We start from the raw sequence: 16,888 nt of genomic DNA on the forward strand, positions 1-16,888 counted from the left end.
CTCTCTCTCTCTCTCTCTCTCTCTCTCTCTCTCTCTCTCTCTCTCTCATCTGAGCCTCTTGCACTAATTGTAGGATGCACCTCTTCTAGGGAGGTATGGTACAGGCTCAAGCAAAGGTATGCTTCTGTCTCTGAGGCACATGTCATGCAGCTTAAGACTGAGTTACAAGCTATTCAAAAAGGAGGTGACTCTATTGAAAGATATCTGTTAAAATTCAAAAGTGTTAGAGATAAATTAGCAATGCTTGGAGTTATGATGTCTGATCAGGATGTTAAAGTTTTAATCCTTACTGGTTTACCTATTGAGTATGGTCATACTAGACAGATTATTAGGGGAAAGCCTAATATTGATCTTGGTGAGGTCAGATCATTATTGTTGTCTGTAGAAAGTGAGATTGAACTTGAACAAAAGGTTTTACCTTTGTCACAATTTTCTGCTATGGTTGCACAAAATCAAAATGCCTAAATGCCTAGTGTTCCAAGTTTTGGTAACACCATCTTCAACACTTCTATTCCATGGGCTGCAAACTGTGCAGCACCCTCAAACTTTAATGCCTCAAATGCTGCATCTCCTTGGCCTGATAATTGTGTTGCATCATCTAATTATTGCACTCCTAATAGCTATGCTAATGTTACTCCTGGAATTGTTAATGGATACAATAATGTTGGTGCTCCAAATTCTACTATGACTTTTGTGGGGTATGAACCTCAGTATGGCTCTCATAGTTGTTCCAATCCTGCTATTAGTACTTCATCAGTGAATCACATGAACTATGGACCTATACATGCTTCTACAGGTTTTATTAACCCATTAGTCAGTACTCAGCAGGTCCCTACCATGCCTCACATGTATGCATCCAGTCCTAATGCTATGACTACCTCCACTGCTCCAAGCAACATGATCATGCCTTTCTCACAAGTCAGTGCCTCTCCTTATATTATGAATAGCTCACAATCTTCTGTGGGATTTTGCTCACCTCCTAATCAGCATGTAGTTCAGCAAATCCCAGCTATGAATCATGGTTTTTCTCAAAACCAACTCACACCTTATTCTCAGCAGGCCTCAGTTGGAAATCAAGGATTCTCTGAAAATCAGCAGTTCTCACCTTACTCTCAGAATACAGCCTTTATTGGACACTTTAGCCCTCAAGATGGTGAATCATTTCCACAGTTTCCTTCGTCTGGTGGTAGAAGTAACAATAACCACAACAATGGAAACAACTCCAAGGGCAACAATAATTATTATAAGAATGTTGTTTGTCAAATTTGTGACAAACATGGTCATACAACCTACAAGTGCGGTCAGAAGAACTCTCACCAGTCTGGGGAAGCTACTAGCTCATCAGTAGAATGTCAAATCTGCAAATAGCCTGGTCAGATTGCCAAAACATGCAGATGGAGGAATGCTAATCTCAATCAACAGCAATCTGGGAACTCAGCTATGCTTGCCTGTGACCTTAATTCTAGTGAGGGAGTATGGCTAATGGACTATGGAGCCACCAACCATATGACATCTGACATCAATCATTTGCAGAACATCACCACCTACAATACCACAGACTCGATGCAAATTGGTAATAGTGACAGCCTTCCTATTACAAAAAAGGGTTTAAATACTCTCAGTTGGAAAAACCAATCTCTCTTTGAAAAATATATTACTTGTTCCTGATTTGGCTGCTAATTTGTTATCTGTTTACAACATCTGTAAAGATAACTGTGTGAGACTGATCTTTGATGCATTTGAATTTCTTATACAGGACAAGGAAACAGGCAAAGTCTTATATGATGGTGTGTGTGTGAAAGGGGGCTCTATCCTGTTCCAGTCAAAGTTGCACATCAGTTCCTTCCTACAGTAGTCAGTAAAAACTCAGCTTTTCTTGGAAATAAAGTGTCTCACTCACTGTGGCACAAGAGGCTAGGTCATCCGTCCAATACAATAGTGTCTAGCATTTTGTCTAAGTCCAACATTGTTCCTTCTTCTTATCAATGTCAGTCTCTTTGTGAGTCATGTTTAGCTAGAAAATCTTCAAGGTTGCCCTTCCTTGTGTCTAGTACTAAGTCAACTAAGCCTTTTGAGGTTGTTCACTCAGATCTTTGGGGTCCTTCCCCCACTGTATCAATTGAGGGTTACAAATATTATTTCACTATCATTGATGAATATATTAGATACACATGGATTTTTCCATTGAGAAATAAAAAGGAGGTTTTACCTTTGTTTTAGACATTCTGTGCTTTTATTTTGAATCAATATTTAGCTTCTGTTAAAATTTTTCAATCAGATGGGGGTGGGGAGTTCACAAGTAATTTATTTAAAGCTTTTTTGAATAAAAATGGTATTGCTCATCAGCTTTCATGTCCCTATACTCCACAACAGAATGGGCTAGCTGAAAGAAAAAATAGGCATATTGTTGAAACTGTTGTTACTTTATTGCACTGTGCCCATCTTCGTGTAATTTTTTGGTACCATGCCTGTGCTGCTGCTGTTTATCTGATTAATAGGATGCCTAGCTCAAATTTGTCCATGAAATCACCTTTTGAGGCTCTTTTCCAAAAAATTCTTGCCATTGATCATATTAGAGTTTTTGGTGCTACTTGCTACCCACTGCTGAAACCATATAACTCAAATAAGCTGCAACCCAAAACTGCTCCTTGTGTGTTTCTTGGCTATGCCCTAGGTTACAAAGGGTTTATTTGCTATAATCCTGAGTCTAAGAAAACTATTATTTCCAGGAATGTCATTTTTGATGAGAATAATTTTTACTATCAGAAAAATCTGTTTCTTCTTCTAATAATGTTGAACAGGTGACTCAGTTCTTTTCAGCCGCTTGCTCTCTTCCATCTACAGTGCAACATGAATCACACACACCTTCATCAATGCCTCTCCTTGTCCAAGATCAGACCTCACCTTCTCCTATCACTTTTCAACAACCTGTGTTTCCAGAAGATCACCAATCTGACCATGAACAGTCTGGTTCCTCTCCTATTTCAGATAATTGTGTAATCTCAGACGAGTTGCTAAATACTGCTGGTCTTGGAGATCCATTGATTATTGATCATATTGATACATATCCCTCTCAGTCTGATTCCATCAGAGGTGCTGAAAATCCTGTCTCCTACACAGACAAGCCTTATATTCCAATTTCAGACATCCATATGGACATTCAACCACCATCATCAACATCTTTTGAGAGAATTTCCTCATTCATTCCTTTGTCTAATTTGAATGCCAATGATCATCCAATGATAACCAAAAGCAAACATTGGATTTTAAGAAGAAGGTGTTCCATGCTATCAATACTGCTATCAAAGTCTCACCAATAGAGAACCACACACATTCAAGCAGGCTCTACAGGTACCTGAGTGGAAACAAGCAATGCAGGATGAATTTGATGCTCTCACTCATCAAGGAACATGGTTTCTTGTTCCACCTCAGCAAAATAAAACTTAGTGAGTTGTAAATGGATTTTTAAGTTGAAGAAAAATGTTGATGGTTCTTATAGCAAGGCATAAAGCTAGATTGGTTGCAAGAGGATTTAGCCAAGAAGAAGGTGTTGATTATGATGAAACCTTTAGTCCAGTTGTTAGACACACCACAGTTAGACTGTTCCTTGCTCTTGCAACACAATTTAACTGGAACTTCATCATATGGATGTAAAAAATGCCTTCCTACATGGAGTGTTAAAGGAAGAAGTTTACATGTCTCAACCACAAGGTTTTGAGGACCCTCATCATCCTCACTATGTTTGCAAACTGGTAAAATCTCTTTATGGATTAAAACAAGCTCCTAGAGCTTGGAATGAAAGGTTCTCCTCCTTCCTTCCATCCTTGGGTTTCAGATGTTCACATTCTGACCCTTCACTTTTTGTTAAAGCATCTGCATCCACCATGGTTTACCTACTGTTATATGTTGATGATATCATATTAACTGGGAATGATGAGACTGAAATTGGTGTTATAAAGCTTGCACTGCAATTGGAATTTGAAATGAAGGATTTGGGCTTGCTACACTATTTTTTGGGATTGCAGATTGAATACTTACCATCAGGAGGCATTTTCATTTCTCAATCCAAATATGCCTCTGAGGTGCTTATTAAAGCAGGTATGACTGGAAAGAAGAGTTGCAGCACTCCATGCCTTCCTTATGCCAAGTTACTTAGAGATGATGGACCTCTGTTTAAAGATGTTACTCATTACAGGAGTATTGTGGGATGTCTGCAATACCTGACTTTTTCAAGACCTGACATTGCTTACAGTGTTAACACTGTGTGTCAGTTTATGCAAATACCTACTGAATCACACTATGCAGCAGTTAAGAGAATACTCAGATACTTGATTGGCACTGTGAATTTTGGCCTGACATATAAACCAGCTCCCAATCCAATAGAGCTAAAAGCCTTTTCTGATGCTGACTGGGCCGGTGACCCCAATGATAGAAGGTCAACAACTGGGTTTGTAATCTATTTTGGAAACTGTCCCATTTCTTGGTGCTCTAAGAAACAACACTCAGTCTCACGCTCATCTACAGAGGCTGAATATAGGGCCATGGCAGACACAGCAAGTGAAATCTTTTGGTTAAGACATCTGCTATCAGACATCTATATGAGTTTACCATTTCCTCCTCTCTTCCACTGTGACAATGCTTCTGCTCTTTCTCTTGCTTCTAATCCTATTCATAAATCCAAGTGTAAGCATGTGGAGGTTGACATACACTTTACAAGAGAAAAAGTTGTTAGGGGAGAGCTTAATCTGCAATTTGTTCCCTCTCTAGAACAGTTTGCTGATATTTTTACTAAGGGCCTAAGCACTACACATTTTCAATATTTATGTTGCAATCTAGTGCTTGGTAACCCTAGCTCTAGCTTGAGGGGGGCTGTTAAGCTGATAGAACTCAGTGAACTTGATGAATATGGTAATGAAGGCATAAATCAACAAGAAAGTGTAGCCTCGGAGAGTATTGAAGCTAGACCAAAGTCAACAGTTTGACCCTGGTCAACCAGCGCGTGGCTCACAGATGAACAGATGATCTTGAGCATTTCTAAGTCTGCAGACATTCTTTATCCCCCAATCACCTCACAGCAGATATACAACGGTCCTTATTCGTGACCAAGAAGAAAGGATCACGTGCCTCTCCATAGCTGGCAAAGAGGATATTTTCTATAGTGCTTATCCAATTGTTCTTGTCCTTTATATATAAGGATTGTATTGCACTGTTGTCTGCATCAATCATCATCTTGTAAAATTACCTTCAATACAATACAAGTTGTTTTCTCTTCTTTTCAATTTTTTTTGCTTCTTTGCTGTATACGTTTTTCTGTGTGCTCATTTTCATATTCAGTAAACAATTTTGTTTAAATTCTTCACTTGCTATTACAACGTTTCATAAGTGTTTGAAGCATATATGTTGTAGCTGGAGCTTTTATTTATTTATTTTTAAACTTTTTTATTAAATAACTCACGCACTCTACATATGTCAATGAGATTTGAACTCGTGACCTCAAAATCATTAGTTAACACCTTAACCAACCAGGCCACGACTCATCGGCATGTTGTAGCTGGAGCTTCCAATGGAGACAAGTTAATTAGGAGCAAGTCTTCTTCAACTTGTCCAATGGGGAAGAAAGTTCAAGAAACATGCTAAGACTCGTTCAACTGAAGATTATATATTTGGTAAGTTAGGCTGGCTTGCTATGCAACTTGTGAACTAAATACTTGCATACAGTACTTTGTATTCATTTGCGGAAGTCAGGGTCAATTAATTAATACTAGTTCTTGAATCAATCATCCTATAAAAATGGCACCGCAAATGTTGTTGAAACATAAAATTTGCTCACTTGATCCCTTTGCATACACATGATGGCAAAGTCCCATGTATCTTCCCAAGTCCCTTCCACAGTTTACAAGTTGTTGCTACTCTTTGGAATCGTAATGGCTACCTTTACCACAACAGGTCTCGATCTCATTCTTCACTTGGTTAAACCTAGCTTATTGTTTGCTCAGTTCTCCATTAATTTAGTAAAATCTTATTGTTTGGTTAGCTAGCTTCTTTTCCACAACTAACGTACATATCATGCATATATATATATATGCAGGTGCCCAAATTGGTGTTTGTTATGGGACTGTTGCGAACAACTTGCCACCCCCACAAGAAGTTATATCACTTTACAACCAACATAACATCAAAAGGATGCGGCTATATGGTCCTAACCGTGATGCTCTCGAAGCTCTTAGAGGCTCCAACATCGAGCTCATGCTTGGCGTCGAACACGAAAGCCTTCAGGATATTTCTTCTAACCAGGCCAGTGCTGATGACTGGGTCCAGAACAATGTGGTAAATTATGGAGATGTCAATTTCAAATACATTGCTGTAGGAAATGAAATAGAATCAGGTTCATTAGCACCATTTGTTGGCCCTGCCATGGAAAAAATTCAAAATGCAATTTCCCAGGCTGGTCTTGCAAACAAAATTAAAGTCTCCACTGCTGTTCATCCTATAATCCTTCAAGACTCCTTCCCTCCATCAAAAGGATCGTTCAAGCAAGAGTATCGAGACTTTCTTGATCCCATCATTGGTTTTCTTGTGGGAAATCAATCTCCCTTGCTTGTTAATATGTACTCGTACTTTAGTTACATTGACGACCGGGGTATCAACATTCAGTATGCTCTTTTCACCTATCCATCAGTTCTGGTTTCAGATGGACAACTTGGGTACCAAAACCTGTTTGATGCACTTCTCGACGCACATTACTCGGCTTTAGAGAAGGCCGGAGGTAGCTCGTTGAAAATTGTTGTATCAGAGACTGGTTGGCCCTCCGCTGGTGGTGATGACCAAGTTACAACAATAGAGAATGCGAGAATCTACCACTCAAATCTGATCAAACATGTCAAGAGTGGTACTCCGAAGAAACCTGAAGGTCCGACAGAAACTTACATATTCGCCATGTTCAATGAGAATGAGAAAAGTGGAGTAGAGACTGAGAAGAATTTCGGACTCTTTTTACCAACCAAAGATCCTGTTTATCCTATTGATTTCAACTAAACTCTTTCAAGGATTATAGTTGCAGTATATTTTCCTTATGCATGAACGCATAAGAGTAAATAAAACTTGGCTAGGTTGTAACCCTAAACCTGGCAAGACCCAAATTTGTATACGAATTAATAATGCCAATACGCAAATACTACAGTCATAATTGTCTATTATTCAGTTGGAACATTCCATAATGATGCTATCTCGATCATCATACGAATTATTAACTTAATTGTTTAACTTTGTTATGTAAATTGAAATGAATTAGATGCAAATCGAGAGTGTTGATATTCATGTCATCAGAACGTCAGGGTGAGAAAATTCACTTATGAAGGCGTGTTTTACTTCAGGTGGAGGACTCGATGAGAGACGCTTTTGAATATATTACTGAATTTTCAGTCAAGAATTAGGATTATCTTGGCCTAGATTTCCAGTTTTTTACGTAGCAAAACCAAGTGTGAGACGTTGGTCGCAAGTTGAATAGCTACCGGCCTACTTAACTTTGTGGAAAAGGCAAGTGCGCGGTTAGTTTAAGAAGACTAGCTTCTAATTCACTTTAAGTGTATACGACGACACTTTAGGCATCACTCTCTGTCTGATCAGTCTATTTTTAGTCCAAGATATGCTGATATTCCCAACGTATTTCTGACGACGTACAAAGAAAGAAGAAGAGACCAGATCGAGCATTCCTACCAAGTCTCTACATTTTTGTTGAATTAATCTTCTGCTTACCTAGCTACGTTCTGTTCTGTTCTATTCTTGTCCTTTCTTTGGGTCCGAAGAATTATTCACTTTATGAAAGATTTCAAGTTATTTCAATCGTAGTGAATATTCAGTTACAAGACCATTGAATTCTCATGTTATAAGCCTCACATCTGCGGTTGCTTAAAAAGCTTGGCACATCTTCAAAGACAACGTACGTTATCCGGCACATATTTAGAAAAGAATCTTCGAGGCAAAGTTTTATACATATGATTTACAAGGTAAATTGTGTAGTGGTTTAGTTTCCAGATAAACCAAGGAGCTCAAATGTCCTTACAGAGAGCTGATATATAATGTAGAGAACTTCATATCAGAATGCCTTGGATCCCATGTAACCTACAATCTTTTAGAGGAAAACCTACCACCTCAAGAGCAAGACTTCTCATAGCGGTTAGCAAGTTAGCAAATGTCATCACTGAGATCTTTCAGGCTGAGATACAATTTCAGTAATGCTGATTCAGTCCCGGTCTAACTAACTGTGCAGATCTTCTTCGAATATATTATGCCTCAAGATCCTAACCATCTTACTCAAAATCACATCATTTTTAGCCAGATACTGTTCCGCTGAATGTTCATTACTAAAAACATGTCTTCCTATGTGGTAGTTGTTTCCTTCTTTTGCAATGATCCCATGTTCACAAGCCAATTGCAAAACCTCAGATTCACAGCATAACCCTCTACCAAATTGTATCCCCAGATCAGCTTTCTTCATTGCAGGTGCCAATTTATTTTTCACCACTTGCACAGAAATCCCAAGACCTGTGATCTAATGAAATAAACACAAACAGAAACTTACACTTTAGTTAGGGAAAGTATTAAAATCCTCGGGAAAAAAAAAAAACAATAAGATGCCTAGTGTAAGAGAAAAGAAAAGAAAAGAAAAAATTATCTTGGCCAATATAGAGGCAATGTGAATGCCTCAACATATACAATGCTTTGAGGAATTTTCCAACATATTCTAAAGTAGCTGAACCCAATGCCCACACTAAGCAGTTAGTTTTTCTGTTTCTTTTATTTTTTTTTAAATCTTATAATTGTCCAGGCTAAAAGGTGTAGGTCGTAGCCTGCTAAAGCAATTTACCAAGCATTTTTATGGTCCTGGCTTACAGGTTTCACTGTTTCAGGCTCTACAAGAGATAGCAGCCAGTATAGCTCATGAACAATAGTATGCTTCACTTACAAAATCATCGATTTGCTTTTCTTTGCAACTTCCTTTATTCCTTTCTATTTATCGGTAGGTCATTGGTTCATAGGGTTTCCCCTGTCAGTTTCTCATTCTTCAGTGATATATTCTTTAATAGTACCCATTGCTATGAAAAACTGATTTTTGACAGAGAAACTAGGTTTACTCTGAGCAGCATAGGCCAAGAGACCAAAATTCTGGCCTACCAAAACAAGGAACTTCTCCAAAACAGTTTCATGATTGAATTACAGTAACCATCATCACAAAGAAATAACAAAAAAAGAACCTGAGATCATTTCTCATTAGTAAACTAATAAAGAATTACCTTATCCTCAGTCTTAAGCAACTGGGTTCTTTTTATTCTTAATCGAACTGCTGCATAGAATCGCAAGGCATTTCCACCACAGGTGACCTCATCCACGGGTCCAAAACCCTGCCCTGAGTTTGGACTGGATCTAACCTGGATATAAACTAATTGTCAGATAGTATGCGCCATTTCTCCACAATGGAGATCAAACAGATGGACTAAAATGTCAAGTACAGTGGTTATAACCTGATTTATAAAAACAACAAGTGCTTGAGAATGGCTTAATGAGGAATGAATTTTCCTAAGTGCTTGGGTCATTATTCTTGACTGAGTGTTTGGGTATGCACTACCAATTGCAACATCAAGCTCACACTGGGGGACCAGAGCAGCTACCTGAAAATCCAAGCATACATTGTAATACAGTTAAGTTATTTATCATCAAACTTAAATTGAAGGTGAGTGTCTACATCCAGAAAGCTCAGCAGAACAGGTATATAAACTAAAGTAGACGGCAAGTCCAATTACAACCTCTCTAAGCTTAATTAGTTGCTCTATTTCAACTCTAAACTCAGTCATCTTTCTACATTTCATTTTTTATTACCTATTTGGCACAGCAGACTTTAGTTTCTATTATTATCAAACACTACATTCATCGGTTGGAATGAACAGTACAACACAATGAATCTTTACCAATGTCACAGTATTCACAAGTAAAGGTACCCTCAAATATGTATGTAGATCTTTGACATTTAGTTTTATTTTTGGCTGTGAATGCATGTAGACATTTAGAGTGCTTACACTATCCACAACAATTACATCCAAGGAACCGCTTTTAGCCAAAGTGTCGACCACATTCAGCACATTTTCAGCAGAATTGGGATAAGAAATAAGAAGGTTTTCTGTGTTTACACCCATTGATTGTGCAAGTGCAGGGTCCACTGCATTCTCTACATCCAGATATGCGCAATACCCTGCCAAAAGAACAGTGATGACAGTCTAGTGAATTAATCAAAATGGAAAACTAGTATAAACTGCAATAACTCTACTGGAATTAAGCAAACGTCCAGTAGGAATACTAGATATCAGCACCACAAGGCACAAGCCTATCTTCAGAAGAAACAGAGTTTATTAAGAAAGGAAACACAAACTGGGGACTATAAGTCCACAGCAACAAAGACTAAAGAAGAAAGCCGCCAGGCTGAAGGCACCTCTGCCTGAGCATCATAGGTAGTTGCCAGTAGGTTAACCAAAAAAAGAAACAAAGAAAAACATTATAAAAAGCCAAGACCAATTACTATAACCATCGATTCATTCCAATCTAAAACGATAGAATGAAACAAAAGACCATGAAAGCTCCAAGAGCAGACTGACAGAGAATTCTCCTCCAGTGATCCTTGATTCCTATATTTTCATCTTCTTTAAGAGCATTCTGTTTGCACCCACCAAACTATCCAAGACACAGCTGCAACAGTAACAACCAACAAGAACAAAGACTAACAAACAAGAAGCTATGACTAAGACTAGATAACCACTGCAGTCCAACTATAAAGAACTACAAAAATGGAACTCTTCTTGAACTTCTGAAGGTATGAACCCATAAAGAAGCCCAAGACCAGATCTTCTCCTAAATCATCTCCAATATTCTCGTGTTCCTTTCATCCTCTCAATTTCATATTCTTTGAACACTCTTTCCAACAACTCCATTTTCTGAATACTGATGGGCTGCAATTAAGACCGTTCACTCAACACCTTACTGCCCAATTTTTTGGAATAAAACTTCTTCAATAATTTTTGCTCTTTGATGATTGTTTGGGTTTTCATAATCGTTATTTACACAAACAGTTCTGAATAGACAGATTTATGGTCCGTTCGTCAATTTAATCTAATTCGGTACCTTAACGATCACCAAATTCAATGAAACTTGACATGAGTGATCTATGCATTAGGTTCTACAAACTGAACGGTGGAGATGTGTAAATATGACCGAAAAGTGAGTCAAATAGGGAACTTCACACTTTAATTTCAAAGTGAAGCTTCGCTCTGCATAAGAACTGTTTATATATATATATATATATATATATATATATATATATATTTGCTGCGACCACTTGCCATTCAAAATATCATAAGAATCTCATAAATTCAAATGAATGAGAAGTAGCTTGATTTCCTAAATAAATCATCCTAATAATTATTCTCATATCAGATTCTATTTTTAATTTCTAAAACAATAAATACTAAGATCTCAAGTGTTCTTAAAATGCTTGTACTTGGCCATACAAAGAGAACTAAAACTAATGTTTTGTGTATCATTCATATGAGATTAATCTCAATGGCTATGGGAACGAGAATAATGGCAGCAAAGCAACCATATATGAATATTCAGGTAGCATTTGGTGATATACAAAGACAATCAAATACAGAAGAATCAAATCTAATTCCTGGAGTAGACGTACCAAACGGAGAAGAAACATGGGATAACAGAAATGGGAATCTTTCAGTAAGTTCCCAAAGAGGCTAGCTAAGCAACCTATCAGCGATCATTGGTTCACAGGCTTGAATCTCTTAAAATCTATAGAGCTCGAACTTGACCTGGCTTGTCTGTTTACAAGCCAAGCTAAAGAACCAAACAATGAGCTGAACTCGACATGAACTCAGGCTGTGTCAAGCCAGATTACAGCTATATATTAGAGAGCTAGGGTAAAAGGATTTTCATGGCTATTGATATTTCATGACACGTCTTTGTTACGCTACCTCAAGGATGGTCTTGACAGTCAGTAACCTTGGAATAATCAATTGTATCTCTATTTGCAAGGCTATCAGCCTTCACTCATCCTATAACCTGGCGAGCCTTGGAGAGAAGTGGTGGGGAAACTAATTACGATCATGAGGATTCAGTCTAGAACTTACGATTTAATCGCCGTTCTACCTGTGTATCCCGATTTCCTATTAGTACTACTCACTAGCCTCTTTATGTAATGGCATAGATTCCTTTTTGTTCTACAGAATTTTAAGTTAATAACTAGGTACTTTTGGCAACTATAAATATTAATTACTTGAATACTGAGATTAGAACAAAAAACACTGAAATATTCTAGTCTATGTTTAGTTGCTTATCAGAAAATCAGTACTTTCCTTAACAAACTAAGCTAGTGCATTAAGGGACTGAATAATGACACGAAAGATTAATACACACACCTCCAAGCTTCTGAGCTTCCTTGACAATGTGGAGTGCGAGCGTAGTCTTGCCAGATGCTTCCTGCCCATAAATTTCAACAATTCTTCCCTGCAGAGAGCAATGTACAACATTCAATAGAATCTCGAAGCGAATTCAATGCGTCAATATTCGAAGTTAGTTGCTAGTTCCTGGTGCAAAATGTCTGAATGGCCAACTAGTTACCTTGGGCAACCCTCCGGTCCCGAGGGCCAGATCAAGCTTCAAGGAACCAGTGGAGATAACAGGAGCACGCCTGGGGCGAAAAAACCGCGGCAATGATAACATGGATTCGTGCCCGAAATCGCCCGAAAGGCGTGAGAGAGCCGAATGCAGGGCAGCATCTTTCTCTCTTGCTTTAGCATCTTCCTCATTATCGCCATTATAATCCAGCGCACCACATTCAGCTGTAAATTGCTGCAACATCATAATTTGTATGCAATATAGCCTACCGAAAAGAAAGTGAAAAACCCAAATTACCAGGACAAGTCGTCGTTGTGTGTCTTCTTCTTCCTCCTCTCTGTGAGAGAGAGACATGGTGGAAGGAGGAGAGTAAAGAAGAGAGGCGAGGTTGGTTGAGCGCCGCCAGACCAAAACGGTGTGGAAGTAACCCCATTTTTCTGTAATGGGCTCTCGTCAATAAATGTGTTTTGCAGAAGCTAGGTGTTGTCGGATTTTAAGGGTTTTGAGGGTTTAAGCTTGAGCTCTGCAAATTCCAAGTTGAGAGAGTGTAGTTTCCCACACTCGGCAAAAAGTTTATTTGCGCTTCAGTCCTCAGCTCTTCGTGTATCCATCGAAAAAAAAATTAGAAATTCGTCTGGTATACGAATTTTTGCTCATTATAAATTTTGGTATATTAAGTTTTAAAAATATCAAAATGGTATCTCATGTTGAGAAATTCATCCGAATGGTATACGAACTTTTGCTCCTTATAAACTTTAGTATGTCAAGTTTTGAAAATATCAGAACGGTATCTCATGTTTCCATCCCGACCTAAGATTGGTATATATAGTCATTAATATGACCAAATTACTCTTAAGTTCTTTTTTTTTCTTAGTTTTTTTTATTTGTTTTCATATTGCATAAATATTAGAAGAGGTTTTGGAATTTCATGATTTGGGTTGACCTTTATAAACTTAAAGAAGATTGAAGAGGGGAAACATACAGAAGTTCAATCCTTGTTGTTTCCGCCGACACTCAAGGATTTTATTGTTACCGTTGACATTCAATTGTTGTTACCGTTGACATTCAAGGATGATTGAGATGAAGAACTGATTATTAGCAAGGAGAAAATGACAATGAATTTTTTCTCTACGTTCCTAAAAATATAAAAAGCCAAAAAAAGAAAACTGGAATATGAAAACAAAGAAGAAAAACTAAGAAAAAAAAAAGAATTTAAATGTAAATTGGTCATCTTTTTTCTTGGTCTGAAGGTAAATTAGTCATTTTAATGGCTATATATATCAATCTTAGGTCGGAATGGAAGCATGAGATACCAATCTAATATTTTTAAAATTTGATATACCAAAGTTTATAAGGAGCAAAAGTTCGTAAACTATTCAGATGAATTTCTCTTTGGATTATAGTATATAAAGAGTTACCTTTTCTATAAAAAAAGAAGGAAAAATAATCCAAATAGTGTCTCACATTTTATCAAAATTAATTTTTAGTATCTCAACTTTGAAAAACTTTAAAATCATATCTCATGTTCTTACCGCGACTAAACATTAGTATCTGACACCGTTAGCTCTGTTAAAATAACTAACGGCATACACATTTTCCTCTTAAAATGACCAATTTACCCTATGTTTTTTTTGTTACTCTTTAAGTCGACACCCACACCGACGATTTGAGCAGCGGTGGAGCTTGAATCGCTCCTCTGTTGTCCGATCGCTTCTCGACGTAGCACCTTTGGCCATAACATCGTCTCATCGTCCCCGACATTGCTGTGGTATTGGTTTTGCATGGGAAGCTGTGGAGAGAGAGAAAATGAGGAGAGAAGGTGACTGGGTTCCCGATTGGGTTCCGATTCCGGCCACGGCAGCAAGCAAGACCGGTTTTGTTAGCTTCGTCTTGTGGTGTTTGTTTACCCATTTGAGAAACCAAGAGTGAGAATCAATTAAGTGAACTCATTGAATTTTCCGGCAACGTTCTGTGTTTCCCAGCAACTTTTGGGATTCAGTCTAGGTATCAAAATTGGTCCATTTATCGAGTTTTACCTGTACTTATAGTCGAATTCGTGATTGGGTGAAGTTTGAAGAAATTGACGTTTTGAGTTTTTGGGGGTAGTAGAAGATAATTCTTGGTTGGTTGTTTCTGAATGGGAACACGAGAGAGAGAGAGAGTAGAAAAAGAAAAAAAAAGGCTGAGGTAAAAGACAAAAATATCCTTCAGCTGTTAGTTTATTTAACGAAGTTCAATACCTTTCTTCAGACGGTCTAAAAGTGAGATATAGTTTTGAAGCTTTTCAAAGTTGGATACAAAAAGTTAGATTCTCTAAAATTTGAGACATTGTTTGGACCATTTTTCCTAAAAAAGAGAGTAAGATTCAATGCAAATCTATGATACAGAGTGATTGCAGTGATGTAGTGGGTGAGAAGATCGAGAAAGTGAGTGACGGAAAAGGGAGAGAAAGTACAGAATTGTAGAATGAGAGAGAGAGAGAGAGAGGTGGAAGGATAATTGAAGAAGATAAATTGTACGTAAACCTTTAGATTTGAAATAGCCACGTGTCGTCATCTCATAAAAAACTTATGAAGCTTAGGCAATTACATTTCTCAGGTGAGAATCCGAATCTGATTGCCTTTAGATTTGAAATAGCCACGTGTCGTCATCTCGTAAAAAACTTATGAAGCTTAGGCAATTACATTGCTCAGGTGAGAATCCGAATCCGATTGAGAGAGCCTATTCAATTTCTCAAAGTAGGGAGAACAATACTTGGGTGCACCACTTCCTTATAATTTTTCTATTATAGGGAAATAATAGTTAGAACTTTGAGCAATTTTTCTTCTCCAACTCCAACAAATTTCCCTATTTTAGAGATTTCATAACTATTCCCCAAATCCTTCTCTAAAATTTTAGAGTTTGTTGCAAATATGAGGAATTTTGTTTTCTCTCTCATCAAATTCCCCATTTTGAAGAAAGTTTTAGAGAATCTGTTGGAGCAAAACAACCAAAATTTTTCCCAAAATTGTGAAAACCAAGAATATGAGGAAATTGTTGTTGATCTAATTTACATCTCTCTCATGTGAGTACTGATGCATCTTACAGGTGTGCAAACCTTTTTGTTCTTAAAGGTGATTGAGAATACAACTTCCGCTCAGTTACAGAACAGATGAACATCGTTGTTAATGCATTTAAGTGTCAAGTCCTTTAAATAAAATATGATGGTAAACTTACAAAGACATGGTGAATTTGTAATGTAGTCGGCGACATTTTTTAAGTTTGTTGCCGACTTGTAGCCTAAACTTGAGTAGTGCACGGCCAAAGTCGCCTCTGCCACGTTACAGTGAGCCTGGAATCCTCCCCTGTCAAACAGGTGGAAACTGAACTTGTGAGAAGGAATGAAGTTTGTGGGTTAAGGGTGGTTTGAAGGGAAGATTATCAGGGAGGTTATAGATCTTCCTCAAGTTGGGAATCTCTCACTATGATTTATCTAGAGGTTATAGATGTTCTTGCGCTTCTACAAGAACTTAGTTTTTGTATTCCATGTTAGCTTCGAGAACTTGAAAATTGAAGGTGAGGACTTAACCGTTACAATAGAGCAACACATCGTTTAGCAAAATTGTAAATCATGGGATCAGTCTTTTCTTGGTTCAGATTAATAGCCATCTCCGTCAGTCTGTCGGTATGAATTTTGAGTTTGCCGGCAATGTTTTCTGTGTCTCTCTCGTCTGTGTTGGAAGTTTGATTGTAAGACTTTTCACTACATATCTCATTACAAAATATCATTCATTATTAATGAAGTAATAAGAAAAAGAAAAAGAAAATCCTGCTTGTCCTTTTTCTAGAGCATGTAGTCAAACTTGTTGCAGTAATATTGCATAATTGAGGAACCAACAACATATATCCCTTGTTTGTTTGCCATACCCGCACGCGCAATGCCAAGCTAGAGAGGAACCAAGAACCAATATTATCCCTGAACAAATTGATAATGAGCATGAAAATTGTTTCGCATACAGTATATATATAGCTCTTTCTCCTCGTCGCTATATATCTTGTTCCACAAATGGACATATGGCACTAGCTTTCTAGCTAGCCAAGAAGCAGTGAGGGATGAAGAATCATTATAGGGATGTCATGGTGCTGGGATCAATGACACCAACACCAATCTGAGTGTTGCCTAGTTAATCATACCCACCTTTCTGAGTGTTGCCTCCATATTCAAACCGTCACACTC

At 37.8% G+C, this 16,888-nt stretch overlaps 2 protein-coding genes across 2 annotated transcripts; one reads left to right on the forward strand and one right to left on the reverse strand.

The window, feature by feature from the left end:
- The first annotated feature begins 5,719 nt into the window (after positions 1-5,719).
- On the forward strand, positions 5,720-7,173 carry LOC101304018 (glucan endo-1,3-beta-glucosidase, basic isoform-like). The gene is made up of 2 exons (XM_004303583.1): positions 5,720-5,946; positions 6,089-7,173. The coding sequence occupies exons 1-2, from the start codon at positions 5,850-5,852 to the stop codon at positions 7,033-7,035; spliced, it is 1,044 nt and encodes a 347-aa protein (XP_004303631.1). The 5' UTR covers positions 5,720-5,849; the 3' UTR covers positions 7,036-7,173.
- Positions 7,174-8,257: 1,084 nt separating this feature from the next.
- Positions 8,258-13,105, reverse strand: LOC101294202 (DNA repair protein recA homolog 2, mitochondrial-like). Its single transcript, XM_004305658.1, has 7 exons — positions 13,025-13,105; positions 12,676-12,906; positions 12,474-12,561; positions 10,074-10,246; positions 9,522-9,668; positions 9,294-9,428; positions 8,258-8,551 (listed from the first exon to the last, which is right to left on the reverse strand). The coding sequence occupies exons 1-7, from the start codon at positions 13,103-13,105 to the stop codon at positions 8,258-8,260; spliced, it is 1,149 nt and encodes a 382-aa protein (XP_004305706.1).
- Between the last annotated feature and the right edge of the window lie 3,783 nt (positions 13,106-16,888).

Source organism: Fragaria vesca, linkage group LG6 (genome assembly GCF_000184155.1).
Source record: "Fragaria vesca subsp. vesca linkage group LG6, FraVesHawaii_1.0, whole genome shotgun sequence".
Taxonomy (NCBI): Eukaryota; Viridiplantae; Streptophyta; class Magnoliopsida; order Rosales; family Rosaceae; genus Fragaria; species Fragaria vesca.